Raw genomic sequence first — 17,834 nt, 5'->3', positions numbered from 1 at the left:
CTACCTGCTGGCTGGAGAGGTGAGGGATTCTGGGTAATGTCATTATGGAGATCATCTACCTGCTGACTGGAGAGGTGAGGGATTCTGGGTAATGTCATTATGGGGATCATCTACCTGCTGACTGGAGAGGTGAGGGATTCTGGGTAATGTCATTATGGGGATCATCTACCTGCTGGCTGGAGAGGTGAGGGATTCTGGGTAATGTCAGTATGGAGATCATCTACCTGCTGACTGGAGAGGTGAGGGATTCTGGGTAATGTCATTATGGAGATCATCTACCTGCTGACTGGAGAGGTGAGGGATTCTGGGTAATGTCATTATGGAGATCCTCTACCTGCTGACTGGAGAGGTGAGGGATTCTGGGTAATGTCATTATGGAGATCATCTACCTGCTGACTGGAGAGGTGAGTGATTCTGGGTAATGTCAGTATGGAGATCATCTACCTGCTGACTGGAGAGGTGAGTGATTCTGGGTAATGTCATTATGGAGATCATCTACCTGCTGACTGGAGAGGTGAGGGATTCTGGGTAATGTCATTATGGAGATCCTCTACCTGCTGACTGGAGAGGTGAGGGATTCTGGGTAATGTCATTATGGAGATCATCTACCTGCTGACTGGAGAGGTGACGGATTCTGGGTAATGTCATTATGGAGATCATCTACCTGCTGACTGGAGAGGTGAGGGATTCTGGGTAATGTCATTATGGAGATCATCTACCTGCTGACTGGAGAGGTGAGGGATTCTGGGTAATGTCAGTATGGAGATCATCTACCTGCTGGCTGGAGAGGTGAGGGATTCTGGGTAATGTCATTATGGAGATCATCTACCTGCTGACTGGAGAGGTGAGGGATTCTGGGTAATGTCATTATGGAGATCATCTACCTGCTGGCTGGAGAGGTGAGGGATTCTGGGTAATGTCATTTTGGAGATCATCTACCTGCTGACTGATTTTATTTTAGTGGTTTTTGGGTTGTTGTTTTTTTTTTTTTTTGCATTTTCTACTGTTCTATTAGGATTGGCTAAAAATGTAACTTTGATAGTTTATGGCACAAACCTTTCCATAATGAACAATCTAGCACTTATTGAAGTGAATGGAAGCTGCCAGCAACAGCCCTTCTCCACTAGCATGACCATGAATGCGTGTCATCATCCAGTGTGTGTAATTGGAGACACAGACTGGCTGGAATAGTCCAGCCAGAGCCATCCCTGTTTTGGAGTGTATAAGATAATTCCAGGTACCTTTTTGGTTTGTATTTAGTGGGGTTTGAGACTAATCACCCTAACCCCCATATCACATTATATTTAGTGAATTTGGGACTGGGCATCTTATAACCCAACTCAGTAACCACTATAGAGCACTGTCGTGTTTATGGTGCCAGGAGTACCTCCATTGCCCCAGCAGTGTAGGTATTCAAACTGTTTACTAACAGTCTGACAACTTACCTGATGTCTGCCGGGTGCTGGTCACCTCCTTCATTGAGAGCCAGAAGCTCCTACATGGTTCCATAAGCTCTCCTGAATTAAGTCCTGTGCAGAACCAAGCCTGGCTGCATCCATTTATACCCCAGGTAAGTTGGCAAACTAGGTAAAACAGGAGGTAGGTGCAGCTGCCCGATAGTCCATATGGGTGTTTATGGAACAAGAAGAAGAAAACCCAGAAGGAACTAATGGTGTAATATATAAAAACTATATTGAAAGTATAAATAAAGTAAAAATGTGCACTCAAACTTTTTTTTATAGCTTAAATGCAGTTCCAACTTTTGCACCTGGACGGATTAATCTCCACCTCAGGATATAGTGTAGTGCTGATTCTTCGCATAGTTGTAGCAGTAGAAGTTATCCTCATAGAAATAACACAAATACAAATTGTAATATAGTGTAGTATATTGAGCTCCAGAAGTAGCGTGTGAAGTGGTATAGGTGTAGTTCAGTGATGGCGAACCTATGGCACGCGTGCCACAGGTGGCACGCCGAGCCCTCTCTGGCGCCTATTCTGCTTCCGGGTCGGGAGGCAGGGGGAGGGATCTGTGTAGCAGCTCCCCCTGTCCTCCCGCGCGATGCTGTGTGGAGCGTTGCCGAGCGTTACCATGGCAACGCTCCACACAGCATCGCGCGGGAGGACAAGGGGAGCTGCTACACAGATCCCTCCCCCTGCAGTACTTACCACCACCGGACCACCAGGGATGGCTGTGTCCCCCCCCTCCCCCCCACACTTCATTGAAGGTAAGAAGGAGGGGTGTGGGATACTAACACACCACCCCTACCCCCCCAGAAGTACCCTTACCCCCCCCCAGCACCACCCCTACCCACCACAGCACCCTACCCACCACAGCACCACCCCTACCCCCCCCCAGAAGTACCCTTACCCCCCCTGCAGCACCCCACCCCCCAGCACCACCCCTACCCCCCACAGCACCACCCCAGCAGCACCCTACCCCCCAGCACCACCCCTACCCACCACAGCACCACCCCTACAGCACCACCCCTACCCCCCAGCAGCACCCTCCCTACCCACCACAGCACCACCCCTACCCACCACAGCACCACCCCTACCCCCCACAGCACCCTACCCACCACAGCACCCTACCCACCCCCCCAGCAGCACCCTACCTCCCAGCACCCTACCCACCACAGCACCACCCCTACCCCCCACAGCACCACCCTACCCCCCCAGCACCACCCCTACCCCCCACAGCAGCACCCTACCCCCCAGCACCCTACCCACCACAGCACCACCCCTACCCCCCACAGCACCACCCTACCCCCCCAGCACCACCCCTACCCCCCCAGCACCACCCCACCCCCCCAGCAGCACCCCACCCCCCCAGCACCACCCCAGCACCACCCCTACCCACCACAGCAACACCCCACCCCCCCAGCAGCACCCCTACCCACCACAGCACCACCCCACCCCATCCCCCCAGCAGCACCCCTACCCCCCAGAAGTACCCCTACCCCCCCAGCAGTACCCCTACTCCCCCACAACAGTACCCCTACTCCCCCACACACAGTACCCCTACCCCCACACAGTACCCCTTACCCCCCACAGCACAGCACCCCTCTCACACACATACAGCACCCCTCACACACACAGCACCCCCCCAAACACACACACAGCACCCCCCCAAACACACACAGCACCCCCCCAAACACACACACAGCACCCCCCCAAACACACACACAGCACCCCCCCAAACACACACACAGCACCCCCCCCAAACACACACACAGCACCCCCCCCAAACACACACACAGCACCCCCCCCAAACACACACAGCACCCCCCCAAACACACAGCACCCCCCCAAACACCCAGCACTCCCCCCCAAACACCCAGCACTCCCCCCCCAAACGCCCAGCACTCCCCCCCCAAACACCCAGCACTCCCCCCACACACAGCACACCCCCACACACACAGCACCCCCCCCACACACCCAGCACCCCCCCCACACACACCACCCCCCCACACACACCACCCCCCCACACACACACCACCCCCCCACACACACACCACCCCCCCACACACACACACACAGCACCCCCCACACACACACACACACACAGCACCCCGCACACACAGCACCCCCCTCCCCCACACACACACAGCACCCCTCATACACACACACAGCACCCCTCATTTACACATACAACACGCACCCTCCCCCACACACACGCACCCCCCCCACACACACACGCAATTGCCGTGTTGGCACTTTAAGGAAAAAAAATTGGCATGTATTGCGGTTTGGGCACTCGGGCTCAAAAAGGTTCGCCATCACTGGTGTAGTAGGTCTCTCTGTGGGTATAAATATAAAAATAAACAAATAAAGCCACAATAGTGTGCACTGTAAATATGGAGTGTAAAGCACAATAAAAACATAAAACACCTACTCACATGCTTTAGAGCAAAGTACAGTTTTCTCAATCCAGTACGCTTACGTGGTATTATCCCCACCAACGATGTGTAGCCCAGGAGTTCAGCAGCAGGAAAACAGGTTCAATAAAAAAGTACTTTTATTTCAAAAACTATAAAACAGTAACAAGATAAAAATAATAGATAAAACAGTATGAATGAATTAACAGGTTTCACCTAAGAATAGGCTTTCTCAAAAGTGTTTGTTGGCTAAAATAAATTATTTTAGTGGGTTAGGCACTGGTCATCCTATTAAACAACTATTTATTCCCTTTCTCATAACTTTGGGGATGACAAAAGGAAAGGGTGGGCCTCAGTGACTCCCGCTGTCTGGTATATAGACCTGATCCACAAACTGTTAGTTACATGGAGGAACATGTCTGGTATATAGACCTGATCCACAAACTGTTAGTTACATGGAGGAACATGTCTGGTATATAGACCTGATCCACAAACTGTTAGTTACATGGAGGAACATGTCTGGTATATAGACCTGATCCACAAACTGTTAGTTACATGGAGGAACATGTCTGGTATATAGACCTGATCCACAAACTGTTAGTTACATGGAGGAACATGTCTGGTATATAGACCTGATCCACAAACTGTTAGTTACATGGAGGAACATGTCTGGTATATAGACCTGATCCACAAACTGTTAGTTACATGGAGGAACATGTCTGGTATATAGACCTGATCCACAAACTGTTAGTTACATGGAGGAACATGTCTGGTATATAGACCTGATCCACAAACTGTTAGTTACATGGAGGAACATGTCTGGTATATAGACCTGATCCACAAACTGTTAGTTACATGGAGGAACATGTCTGGTATATAGACCTGATCCACAAACTGTTAGTTACATGGAGGAACATGTCTGGTATATAGACCTGATCCACAAACTGTTAGTTACATGGAGGAACATGTCTGGTATATAGACCTGATCCACAAACTGTTAGTTACATGGAGGAACATGTCTGGTATATAGACCTGATCCACAAACTGTTAGTTACATGGAGGAACATGTCTGGTATATAGACCTGATCCACAAACTGTTAGTTACATGGAGGAACATGTCTGGTATATAGACCTGATCCACAAACTGTTAGTTACATGGAGGAACATGTCTGGTATATAGACCTGATCCACAAACTGTTAGTTACATGGAGGAACATGTCTGGTATATAGACCTGATCCACAAACTGTTAGTTACATGGAGAAACATGTCTGGTATATAGACCTGATCCACAAACTGTTAGTTACATGGAGGAACATGTCTGGTATATAGACCTGATCCACAAACTGTTAGTTACATGGAGGAACATGTCTGGTATATAGACCTGATCCACAAACTGTTAGTTACATGGAGGAACATGTCTGGTATATAGACCTGATCCACAAACTGTTAGTTACATGGAGGAACATGTCTGGTATATAGACCTGATCCACAAACTGTTAGTTACATGGAGGAACATGTCTGATATATAGACCTGATCCACAAACTGTTAGTTACATGGAGGAACATGTCTGGTATATAGACCTGATCCACAAACTGTTAGTTACATGGAGGAACATGTCTGGTATATAGACCTGATCCACAAACTGTTAGTTACATGGAGGAACATGTCTGATATATAGACCTGATCCACAAACTGTTAGTTACATGGAGGAACATGTCTGGTATATAGACCTGATCCACAAACTGTTAGTTACATGGAGGAACATGTCTGGTATATAGACCTGATCCACAAACTGTTAGTTACATGGAGGAACATGTCTGATATATAGACCTGATCCACAAACTGTTAGTTACATGGAGGAACATGTCTGGTATATAGACCTGATCCACAAACTGTTAGTTACATGGAGGAACATGTCTGGTATATAGACCTGATCCACAAACTGTTAGTTACATGGAGGAACATGTCTGGTATATAGACCTGATCCAAACACTGTTAGTTACATGGAGAAACATGTTTAGTATATAGACCTGATCCACAAACTTAGTCTTATGAGGAACATGAAGTAGTATAATTAACACCTTGAGTCAAGTGTAATGGATCCAGGAGCTTGTTCACTAGGAATCACTCTTGGGGTGTTTCCTGCTTAGTCTGAGACAGCAACAGACTACGCAGGATACGGACGCAGACTTTGAAACCAGCAACAAACAAAGGGTTTTACATCTACCGAAATAAACATCCCAAGATCTAGGGACCGGTCGGCCAGTAGCGTGCATCACTCAGAGTGAGGTCTGGGACGCACGCCAACCTCACAAACGGACGACAGCTAGAGATTTCTGTTTTAGCAACAAACTATCTACATCAATCCTAGCCGGTCCCTGCGGTTAACTTGGAATAAGAACTGCATAACTGCTGGTAATATTCTTGCAAACCGTTCCTGGCTTATATTTTTAATATTTGTAGTGTTTTTATATATTTGATATGAGTATTATGCCTAATAAATTTTGTATAAATTTTATCCATTATCCTCAATTTATTTGATTTAAGTATTTTAAAGCGATACCTAATTTTATTGCACTATAGAATACAGTTCGATATACTGTATTTCTATCTCATAAGGTTTATATCTTTTTGCTATAAAGTATAACATCTGGTATATACTCCGTTTATTTTGCCTTTAACAGATTTAAAGACGTATATACCATATATAATTGTGATACTATACACCATCTATTTCATTATGCTATAGGAAACAGTTCCTTATACTGTCTTTCTATACCTTTTATGTGGTTTAAATCTTTTTGCACAAAGTATAGCATTTGGCATGTATCAAATTGACTGTCTTTAGCAGATTTAAAGACATGCACTCCATATATATAAGTGCTGCAATTTATCCTGGATTACTTGATCTATCTGCATCTGAATATATAAATAGCCTTTCCTAGTGAACTAGCTCCTGGATCCATTACACTTGACTCAAGGTGTTAATTATACTACTTTATCTTTTTAGACAGATTTTTGGTGAAATTTCTGCCTGTATCCAGTTTTGAGCTATTCACTTTAAGTCAGACTCCCTCATCCCTGTGTGTTGCAGTAGGCATACCAGACCAACCTAGTCTTATGAGGTACATGTCTGGTATATAGACCTGATCCACAAACTGTAGAATGACCGATAGACAAGCACACCATCCCAGTGAAGTGGGGTCCTAAATACAGTTTCTGTGTGTATTTTTGGGGTGGTGAGAGATCTCTGTCTGCAAAGTCTGACTGACAGTTCACTATATAGGCGAGAGGACATTAATGTTGGTTGTGTTGAACAGAAAGTAATACAAGAAGTTGTGTTTGGTATCTAGTGCTTATTGAGTTTAAATAAGATCTGAAAATATTTTAACATGATCCGCATTGTACATTTACTTTCTATAGTATTATCCAACGCTACAACAAATCCTTTAGTGGCAGAGACACTTATACAGAAGTAGATTTTGTGATGCACAATGATGTGATTTGTTAGATAGAAGGGTCCATTGAATGAATGTTCTCTGGTCCCAAGTGCAGAATGTATCCTTTAACTGTTTCACTTTTCATAATGGGATTGTACCAATGTCTTTGTCAATATCTAGAATTATACAATAGCAAGGAAGTCTGGGGAGCGTTTGACATTTGGCCATAGCCCTTGTTTGCCAGGAATTCTCTGCAAGTCCCAGAGCCCCAGCACAGTACCTCCACATCACACGATACATGAGAAAAACAATGACCAGAAGATCCTGGAACTGACCAATCAGATCATCCAGCTGCTGACTGGAGAGGTGAGGCTGCTGGGAATAGGACATTATACAGTATAACCAAGGGATGTGTCTGGATGGTGACTGTATCATTGTGTGTGTCAGGTTCCTATAAGGTGTGAGGATGTCACTGTCTATTTCTCCATGGAGGAGTGGGAGTATCTGGAAGGACACAAGGATCTCTACAAGGATGTGATGATGGAGACCCACAAGACCTTCAGTTCAATGGGTAGGAAGTATTTTACAATGTACTGTTCATGGCATATATATAGCAGATGTCATCAAATGTGTAAACAAGACACTGGCGCTCATTGCAAACTTCAGGGGATTAAAATAAAACAAAAAAACAATATAAATGTATGTATATGTGTGTATATATATATATATATATATATATATGTATCACCATATTGTTTACATGAGCCTAATTAGGAACTTCTCCATTCTGAACATTGCTGCATAAATAGGGTTTGTAACCTAGCTCACTGAAGAAACTGTTAACCTCATATCCACTTCTAAAACGTATTTAGATGGCACTGTATTCCAGGAACTGGTGGTAGGTTCAGGTGAAATGCCGCTGCTTAAAATACAAGGTTCCTTTTGATTATTATGTAAACAGTATTGTACATTTGGGACTAAATCAGGACTCCTCTTGATGAAAGTTCATAGTAAGAGATTACCTCAATAATATAAACACGGTGAGGAACATTGTGGCTTAGAAACTTTGCTTTGTTGCATTCCCCCCCCCCCCCCCCCCCCCAGAAATACTGTTACATGTTACGTAATAGATTGATGACATTTTGACAGGCAAGCAATCTATTGTTTGATGTTTAATAGCCTATAGCCACAATATCACCACAAATGACATGAGACTGAATGCTCATCTAACCACAGAAAACTTTTCATTAACAAGCAGAACTTCCCCGTTAGCCCTTTCACTGAAGGCTGAGAGTAGCGACCGTGCCTGAGAGACCCAGGTAAGTGTCAAACCGTACTGAAGCCATGGGACTGCGCCAGGAGGACAGCTGTCATTTGTGTTGAGAATCTTCAGCTAATATCCAGCTTTTATTCTAGTAAATGGCATAGCCCCTGAATTCTCTGTTCTCAAATAGGGGGGGCTCAACACTCATGTGTCGTAACCCCTGTTTGAGTTAACGGAATATTCCAATAATCATAACCACTACAGCACGCTGTGTAGTTTTAGTGCCAGATATCCCCCTAGAGTAAATAGAAGAGAAAATAGCTTCACTGTTTAAGAACAGTTTGACATCTAACCTGGGTCATGCTGGGCCACGCTGATGCTCTAAGCCTACAGATCCACTGTTAGTACCTTAGAATCTCTCTTATTTCCCTTTTATAGCAGTGGATCCAGGTTTTATAAAGTAACTACATTTGTAGACAACCTGTAGTTTATCAGTGACCCAACCAAATCCCTTCCAACTGCTATGAAAGCCCCCAGTTTTAAAAGGACTGGATTTCAGATCAACTTATCTAAATATAATACACTTTCACCAAGAAATGTTCCCCTCTAAGTCGATGGAATCCCATATTAAATACATGGAAAATACAAATGCTCAAAGCAATAACTTCAATCTACTATTTGAAGACAAGTTATCTTTTATTTCCTGTACAGACTAGCAGGACACCCGTTACAGATTTTCTAACATCATTCTTGTATTAATATTATTATATTTATATAGCGCCAACAATTTCCATAGGGCTTTACAATGGGTAGACTAACACATGTAATTGTGACTAGACAAGTTGGACACACAGGAACAGAGGGGTTTAGGGCCCTGCTCAGTGAGCTTACATGCTAGAGGGAGTTGGGTAAAATGACACAAAAGTTAAGGGAAGTATTAGGGAAGTAGATTGGTAGAATAGTATTCAATGAAGACTTAGTGTGGGGTTTTGGAGTCATTAGTTTGTGAAATGATTGTTTGAAGGAGTAGAGACTGGGTGAGCATCTTATGGAAAAGGAAAGGGAGTTCCACAGGAACGGTACAGCCCTAGAGAAGTCTTGAAGTCGAACATCAGAGGTGGGATTATGAACAGAGGATAGACGCAGGTCTTCGGCAGAGTGTAGGGGCCTAGACGGGACATACTTCTGTATTAGGGAGGATAGATAGGTGGGAGTAACATTATGTAGATATTTGAAAGCAAGAACCAGAATTTTATATTGAACCCTATATCCATCGCCAAATCCTGTCATTTCCATCTCAAAAACATTGCGCGCATCCGCCCCTACTTAACCAGATGCGACTAAGGTGTTGGTCCATTCCACTGTCCTTTCTCGCCTTGACTACTGTAATCCGCTTCTCAGTGGTCTTACGTGCTCCCAACTTGGGCCGTTACAGTCCATAATGAATGCGGCGGCGAGGCTCATCTTCCTGTCCGCCCGCACCTCCCATGCCTCACCCTTCTGTCAGTCCCTATGTAAGAAATTATGACCCTCTTACAAGGATATTCTTTTAGGGAATGTTTGACAAATAAGACACAAACACAAGTGTATAATAAAATGTATTGTAAATATTAATTTAAGGATACTGTTATATTTTAAAAGGATATACACATTACACATTATATCCAGTACATAATCAAAAGATGCATAAGAAAGGGCAATACTTAAGCATTTAAATGGATGTCTTCCCCTTGCGCCTTCATCTTGGTAGTAATCTGGGACAGCCTCTCTCAGTTCACCATGGCACCCGCTTGCTACGCTGTCCTGTCCAAAGAGACAGAGAGAGAGAGAGAGAGAGGGCAGCCTCCTTGGCTGTTGTCCTTTTAAAGACTCATTCTTGGAGTAATAAACTACAAGTCCCAGAATCCCTTTTCCCTCCCAAAAGTGGTTTATTCCGCCCTCTTTCTCCAGAGAGTTCTGTCCTTACACAAGTCTTTCCCTTTGATCTCTTCCCTCCAGCTATACTGTAACATTGTGAAAGAAGTGACCAGTTAGGGTTGGTTTCTGGGTAGATTGGATGGCTTGGGAAAACACACACTTTCATGGTTACACCTAGATGTTTATTACTCTGATCTTCTGATAACATACATGGAATACTGGAGGGATGTAAGCTTTTGTGTTAGCTGAGTGTTGTAAAATGCAACTGAAAGCTTTGATCCTTATCACACTGTTATCAAGGAAATGATCCCAACTTGTGAAACCAGTCACATACACAGAAAGTTAGATACAATATTGCAGTTTGGCATATCAATTTCTTACACCTACATTGGATTTCTATAAAATATAGAGCTCAATTTAAAATTCTGGTTCTTGCTTTCAAATCTCTACATAATGCTGCTCCCACCTATCTATTCTCCCTTATACACAAGTATGTCCCGTCTAGGCCCTTACAATCTGCTGAAGACTTACGTCTATCTTCTGTCCGTACTCCCACCTCTGATGCTCGCCTTCAAGATTTCTCGAGGGCTGCACCGTTCCTGTGGAACTCGCTTCCCTCCTCCGTTAGATGTTCACCCAGTCTCCACTCCTTAAAAAAATCGTTAAAAACCCACTTCTTCATAAAAGCGTATCAATTAAACTGTTAATAGCTCCTGACTGATTCCTCTTCTGCAAATGTCACTAGTCTAATACTATCCTTACCTTTTTGTGTCAATTTACCCCACTCCCTTTAGCATGTAAGCTCATTGAGCAGGGCCCTAAACCCCTCTGTTCTTGTGTGTCCAACTTGTCTGGTTACAACTACTTGTCTGTTCGTCCACCCATTGTAAAGCGCTGCAGAATTTGATGGTGCTATATAAATATCATAATAATAATAATATCTTACGAGAAGCCAATGCAGGAACTGACAGAGGGGTGAAGTGTGGGAGGTAAATGATACTTATAAAATCTAGACCATAATTATATGAAAAATCCATGGAAGATCCATTTTAGGCCTTGATTTAATATGTTGTGTGACGAGACCAATCTCGCCACTGTGCATTGGAGGAGCCTGGTTGCCCGCCTGCTGCCTTTAGACTATGGCCCCATGTTGAAACGCTTGATTTTCCCCTGTAAAGACACGAAAGCCGGGTCATTCGGTGCTTGCCCTGTTTGAGCGGTGATACCCCAGATAGCTATGCCATGGAGCTCATTCGTATAATGAAAGACTATGGGAAAGACTTTGGCTCCATGGCAATTGAACTGTATGTGTGTGATCTGAGCGCCATTCAGTAATAATATGTGCTCAGATCTGAGCTATCTGGGGATATGTACCTGTTTTATGCAATGGCTGCACAGTTATATATTTTTATGTATTTTATTGTCTTTTGCTGCCATGTGTTCAATGGAGTTATGCCTCTGTCCTTGGAGATAATTGGATTACTTCCCAATTATCTCCAGGATAGAAGACTCTGTGGAACTGGTTTTGGGCAGAAAAGCCATGCTTCCTTTGGTCACAAAGGACTTCGATCTATCTTTTGAACCAATGGACCAATGTGGATGATTTTGACATATGTTCGTATTTGGAGTATGCTGATTCTGAAAAGTTTTCGGTGAATGTGATGCATACTTTTAAAGTTATGAATAATGTGGAAAAACTGTATTTCTCTGCCTGTAATAATTACATTACCCATTGTGTAAGGTAATTGTATCACAGGCAGAGGGGAGGATTTTGTGTGGGAGTGTCTGAGTGTATTGTACGTGTTTATTGGTTGTTTTCCAAAACCCCATGGGTGGTACTAATGTGTACATAAGAACAATAAACCCACAGCTCTGTCTGTTCCTGCTTGACCCTCAAAACAGAGCCTTGTCTCGTTCTTGGGGGGATTTATTCTATGCTGTTCCAGTTTGACTGCTAGGAGTGTAAACCTATTCGTATGTTTTTTCCTATTCGGCTGTTTACAGCATTCGTATGGTTCCGGTTCCGCTGTTAACGGCGTTCAAATGCTTCTCCAGTTCGTGGATTGGTGTCTACAGTAGCTGTCTGTATATCTGGAAGGGGAATATCCTCTAAACGGCGTTTAACCCCTTTTACGCCCGGGGTGCCGTTACATGTTGGATAAACTTTTAAAATGATATAATATTGCAAAATTATATTGTATTTTCATTTTGTATGATAATTATGATAATTGTTGATATATTTTGTTATATATGATGTATCTTTTGATATTTTAATACTTTGAAAAAATAATTTTAAAAGTTTATCCAAAAAATGTAACGGTTAGTTTCTCTAATAGTATTAAATCGTTTGGAAAACATATTATAGGGATACTCCAGGCAGCTAAACAAGTTAAGCTTAAATTAAAGCAAATAAGCTCAAAATACCACTGGTTAGTTTCTCTTTTTTCAATTCTGTGTAGTTTTTGTGCAGTGCTGTAAAATGATTTGCTGTTTTCAGCAGTGTAACCCCGCCTCTTTAGCCACTAACCTCTCACATTTCAACATGTTCCTGATTCCCAGTCAGAAAGAAACTTCCCTTTTGCAGCCAATAAGAATAGAGGCGTGTCTTATCTAGTGTAAGGAATACTCACAGCACAGACTGCATTGCAACTACAGCCCATATGTGCTCCTCTCCCTCCCCCGTGTAATACAAGTAATAAATTCCCCTCTAGTCCCTACCAGCCAACCTCACTACCCTGTGTTAACTCCTTCCCTGCCAACCAATCTCCCTACCCAGTGTTAACCCCTTCCCTGCCAACCAATCTCCCTAACCTGTGTTAACTCCTTCCCTGACAACCAATCTCCCTACCCAGTGTTAACCCCTTCCCTGCCAACCAATCTCCCTACCCTGTGTTAACTCCTTCCCTGCCAACCAACCTCCCTACCCAGTGTTAACCCCTTCCAGCCAACCTCCAAACCAAGTGTTAACCCCTTCCCTACCAGCCAACCTCCCTTCACAGTGTTAACCCCTACCCTGCCAGCCACCCTCACTACCCAGTGTTAACCCCTTCCCTGCCAGCCAACCTCACTACCCAGTTTTAATCCCTCCCCTGCCTGCCAGCCAACCTCACTACCCAGTTTTAACCCCTTCCCTACCAGCCAACCTCCCTACCCAGTGTTAACCCCTCCCCCTCCAGCCCCTGTTAATCAACGTCCCGAGAGAGAGAAAGATAGACAGACAGATATAGATAAATCGAGATATAGATATAGAGATAGATAGATATATAGATCTATATAGAGAGAAAGATAACACAAAGCTCTATGGCCATTGGTGGACAGACATTGTGAGCGTGTCATTACGGATTCTCATAGAGAATCACTGGAGCGTGGCCATTGGTGGAGAAACATTGTGGGTGTGTCATTACAGATTCTCATGGAGAATCATTGGAGCGTGGCTATTGGTGGACAGACATTGTGGGTGTGTCTTTACTGATTCTCATAGAGAATCATTGGAGCGTGGCCATTGGTGGACAGACATTGTTGGCGTGTCATTACAGATTCTCACGCAAAGGGATATATGACATGAAATCAGATAAGGAGCAAAAAATCTGATCAAAGTAAAAATTCAAACAGGTACTTCTAAAGCTCATTTTACACTATTTAGGGAAAAAGCATTTAGTAACACCAGGTTTACTGTTGGGGGAGAATATGTATTTTGTTTTTCATATACCGTTCTTTTAAATAAAAGCCATTATTGCACATCCACATCTTGTATCCTTCTCACGCCCCACTTCCCTCCCTCTCCTAAATTCCTTCCTCCTCTAGTTCTGCCACCTATATATTTTTACTATTAACCCATTTCTTTCCTTCCATTGAGATATGATTTTCTTTTATTAAGATTTTCTAGTTAGGTTTTTGATAGCTTGACACACTGGTTTAATTGATATTGGCTTCATGGATTTTGTATCTCAATTTGATCAGTACATGTCTGTTTGTACCTTTTTTTAATGAAAACAAATGAACATTGTGAATATAAGTGTTGCTCAAGTTGACGGCAGGCACAGCTTGGCTACTATCAGCTTCCCGATAGCTCCACTCATGTTTTATAAATTGAGCCACTGTATGATAGTTCATGGATGTGGCTCCCGCTCCTTCACAATCAAAAGCATAGTTTTCTCCACTGGCAGCTCTGTACAGTGGTGGGCTTATATCTTAGCGACAGTACAGGGACACATTGACAAGGAACCTCTGAGCAGTATAATATATGAAAGTGGCATAAGTTGTTTTGGTGCATTGGGCATTCTTGTAAAGAGAACATTCTAACCATATGTCTCTTTCCAGTAGATGGATTCATAAAGAGAAATCCAGCAGATGGACTCCACGCCTCTATATTGTCACCAGATTATTTAAACAAACATGTCAACTTTAAACAGAAAAGAAAATGCCGCAGGCTAAAAAAAACAAAAAAGAGACAAAGCAAATCTTTGAGACAGGAAACTGCACCTTCTGGGCAAGGACTTTTCCAACAAGCAGACATTTACACACAAGTACAGACGCAATATCAATCTACTCATATTCAGGAGGCATCATCCTCACATGAAGAAGGAAAGTTCACAGATATTGACATTCATATACCCACAGAGCATACAGAGACAAAATCTCCATCTACTCAAGCCGCACGACAAGAAGAAAATCGCACAGACACTGACATCTATACACCTACGGAATATACAAAGGCAGCTTACACATCTACTGATATCAAGGTGGAAGAAGGGACTCTTACAGAAACAGGCATTGGCATTACTTCCAAATATATACTAACAGAATATACATCTGCTCATATTAAGGATGAGCCAGCCTCATGCGAGGAAGAAAATCTCTCAGACATGGGTCATAGTACACCAACAGAGCACACACAGACAGACTGTCCATCTACTCATATTAAAGAGGAATCGGCTTCATATGAAGAAGGAAATCTAACAGACACTGACATTTATACACCTACAGAACAGACACAGACAGAATATGTATCTAGACAAATTAAGGAGGAATCAGGAACTCTCACAGACCTTTTTAATCCAATGGAATATACTCCTACTCATTTGTCTTATCCAGCAACACTTGTAGATGCACACTGGGAATTCTTTGGCTCTGACAATGATTTCAATAATTGCTTAGATTTTCCAGCAGAAAAAACATTTTCTTGCTCAGAATGTGGCAAGTGTTTCACGCAGGAGTCATATCTCCTCGTACATCAGAGGACCCACACGGGAGAGAAACCATTTTCGTGTTCTGTGTGTGGGAAGTGTTTTATTCGGAGAGCATATCTTAACACACATATGATAATTCACACAGGAGATAAACCATTTTCATGTTCTGAATGTAAGAAATGTTTCAATAGAAAATCAACTCTAGATAGACATCAGAGGATTCACACGGGAACAAAGCCTTTCTCTTGTTCCGAATGTGGGAAATGCTTCAATCAGAGATCAACTCTTGTTACCCATTGGAGGATTCACACAGGGGAAAAACCATTTACTTGTTCCCATTGTAAGAAATCTTTCAGTGATGCTTCAGGCGTTTTTAGGCACAACTTGATTCATGCAAATGAAAAAACATTTTCTTGTTCTGAATGTGGGAAGTCCTTTAGTCTGAAGTCTGCACTTAAAGCACACCAGAAGCTTCACGCAGCAGAGAAGCCATATTCTTGTTCTGAATGTGGGAAAGGTTTTAGTCAGAAGTCACATCTTATAATACATCATAGAATTCACACGGGAGAGAAAATATTTTCTTGTTCCCAGTGTGGAAAAGGTTTTAGTCAAAAATCACATCTTCTTAATCATCAGAGGACTCATACGGGAGAAAAAACATTTTCATGCCCTGAATGTAATAAGTGTTTCACTAATGAGTCAGGTCTCAATACACACCAGAGGCTTCATACAGGAGAAAAAGCATTTGGTTGTTCTGAATGTGGCAAGAGCTTCATTCAAAAGTCCCATCTTATTGTTCATCAGAGGATCCATACAGGAGAAAAGATGTTTTCCTGTTCGGAGTGTGAGAAATGCTTCAGCCAGAAGTCACATCTTGTTGTCCATCGGAGGATTCACACTGGAGAGAAACCATTTTCATGTTTTAAGTGTGAAAAGAGTTTTGGAACTAAAGATCGTTTGAACAGACATCTAAAAAATCACACATGTGAGACCTGAACTTCATCAAAGTAGGCATATATGGAAAATGACTAACTTGGCTACACGGTAGCACACGTTAACTATCTTGGAGAAATTTTATTACAGTTCTGTGCATGTTTTTTTTAAATATAGATTCATGATCAAGTATAATGCATCTTTTTGCTCGTGTGGTCCACTAGCACAATTAAAATTCACTGAGTTGCGTTTTAAGTTGTACATTAATTTTCAGCAAAGAGAGGCAGTATTAAACAGATCTGGAATCTAGCCGTTACCAACCCTTCTGCGGCAAAAAGATACATGCTGGTGCTTACCTCCGGGTCATTGTCCTGTATGTTTCTTTTTGGATCTAGCAGATTGAAGCCTGACTTTATGAAATTAAATTGGCAGCTTCTAAGCAAAACTGTTCAATATAGCATTTATTGCAGAAACCCGGATCACAATTTTCGGATACCTCAACTGGTCTTTTAGGAAATCGTGCAAGCCAGTGATCTCCAGCTCCCAGAATGTCTTTGACACCATTTCATCTTCACATAGATCATTTGTTGCTCTTACCTTTGCAACATAGTATGCTTGGTTGGCACTCTTGTTTTGTTTTTTTAACATCCCACTACTCTGTACTGTTTCTGACAATATGTTCTCAGTTTACTTCCATGTACTCTGATTGACTGTGATATTCTTGTTCTTTGTATGCTCAGCAGCAACTACTACACACTCCTTGTGGTTCATCTCCAAAACACCAGTATTTGGTTTTTTTTTTCTAGCCAATGGAACCCATCGTCATGGACAATTCATTTTTAACTTACAGCTTAAAGCTATCATCACGTGTGCTATTAAATGAGTCGTAACCAGTATCTGAGGTAATATCCTGGGGCATATGCATTACAATGTAATAAGCATTGCTCTAACAGAACATCTTACTTTTCCACTTGGGAATCTTTTACAAAATCTCAGTTCTCATTAGGAACTCTGAACAAATGTAAAGGAACACTGTAAGCACCGTATGCAATGTGTAGTACAGATTCTCGGTCCCCGGCAGCCTTAAATCTGGACTCCAGTGATTCTTGAGATTGGGGTGGAGCTGTGCTTCATAACTGTCCTCTACCTCTTGTATGGTGTGAAGTGGAACATAACTGTCCTCTACCTCTTGTATGGTGTGATGTGGAACATAA

General features: G+C 42.9%; 1 protein-coding gene across 4 annotated transcripts in view; it reads left to right on the top strand.

Moving 5' to 3' along the window:
* The window catches only part of LOC134575168 (oocyte zinc finger protein XlCOF22-like), a 167,730-nt gene extending 150,872 nt beyond the window's left edge, over window positions 1–16,858 (top strand). For 2 of the 4 annotated variants that reach the window (XM_063434394.1, XM_063434393.1), the window contains 3 exons: window positions 7,498–7,683; window positions 7,765–7,888; window positions 14,819–16,858. In XM_063434394.1, the coding sequence (XP_063290464.1) occupies window positions 7,498–7,683; window positions 7,765–7,888; window positions 14,819–16,683 (2,175 nt within the window). In that variant the 3' untranslated portion in view covers window positions 16,684–16,858. The remainder of the gene's footprint in view (window positions 1–7,497; window positions 7,684–7,764; window positions 7,889–14,818) is intronic. The other 2 variants (XM_063434396.1, XM_063434395.1) reach the window with 1 other exon arrangement.
* The last annotated feature ends 976 nt before the right edge of the window (window positions 16,859–17,834 follow it).

Source organism: Pelobates fuscus, chromosome 10 (genome assembly GCF_036172605.1).
Source record: "Pelobates fuscus isolate aPelFus1 chromosome 10, aPelFus1.pri, whole genome shotgun sequence".
NCBI lineage: Eukaryota > Metazoa > Chordata > Amphibia > Anura > Pelobatidae > Pelobates > Pelobates fuscus.
Note: the sequence above shows the minus strand (reverse complement) of the source record. Positions and strands in the feature narration are given on the sequence as shown.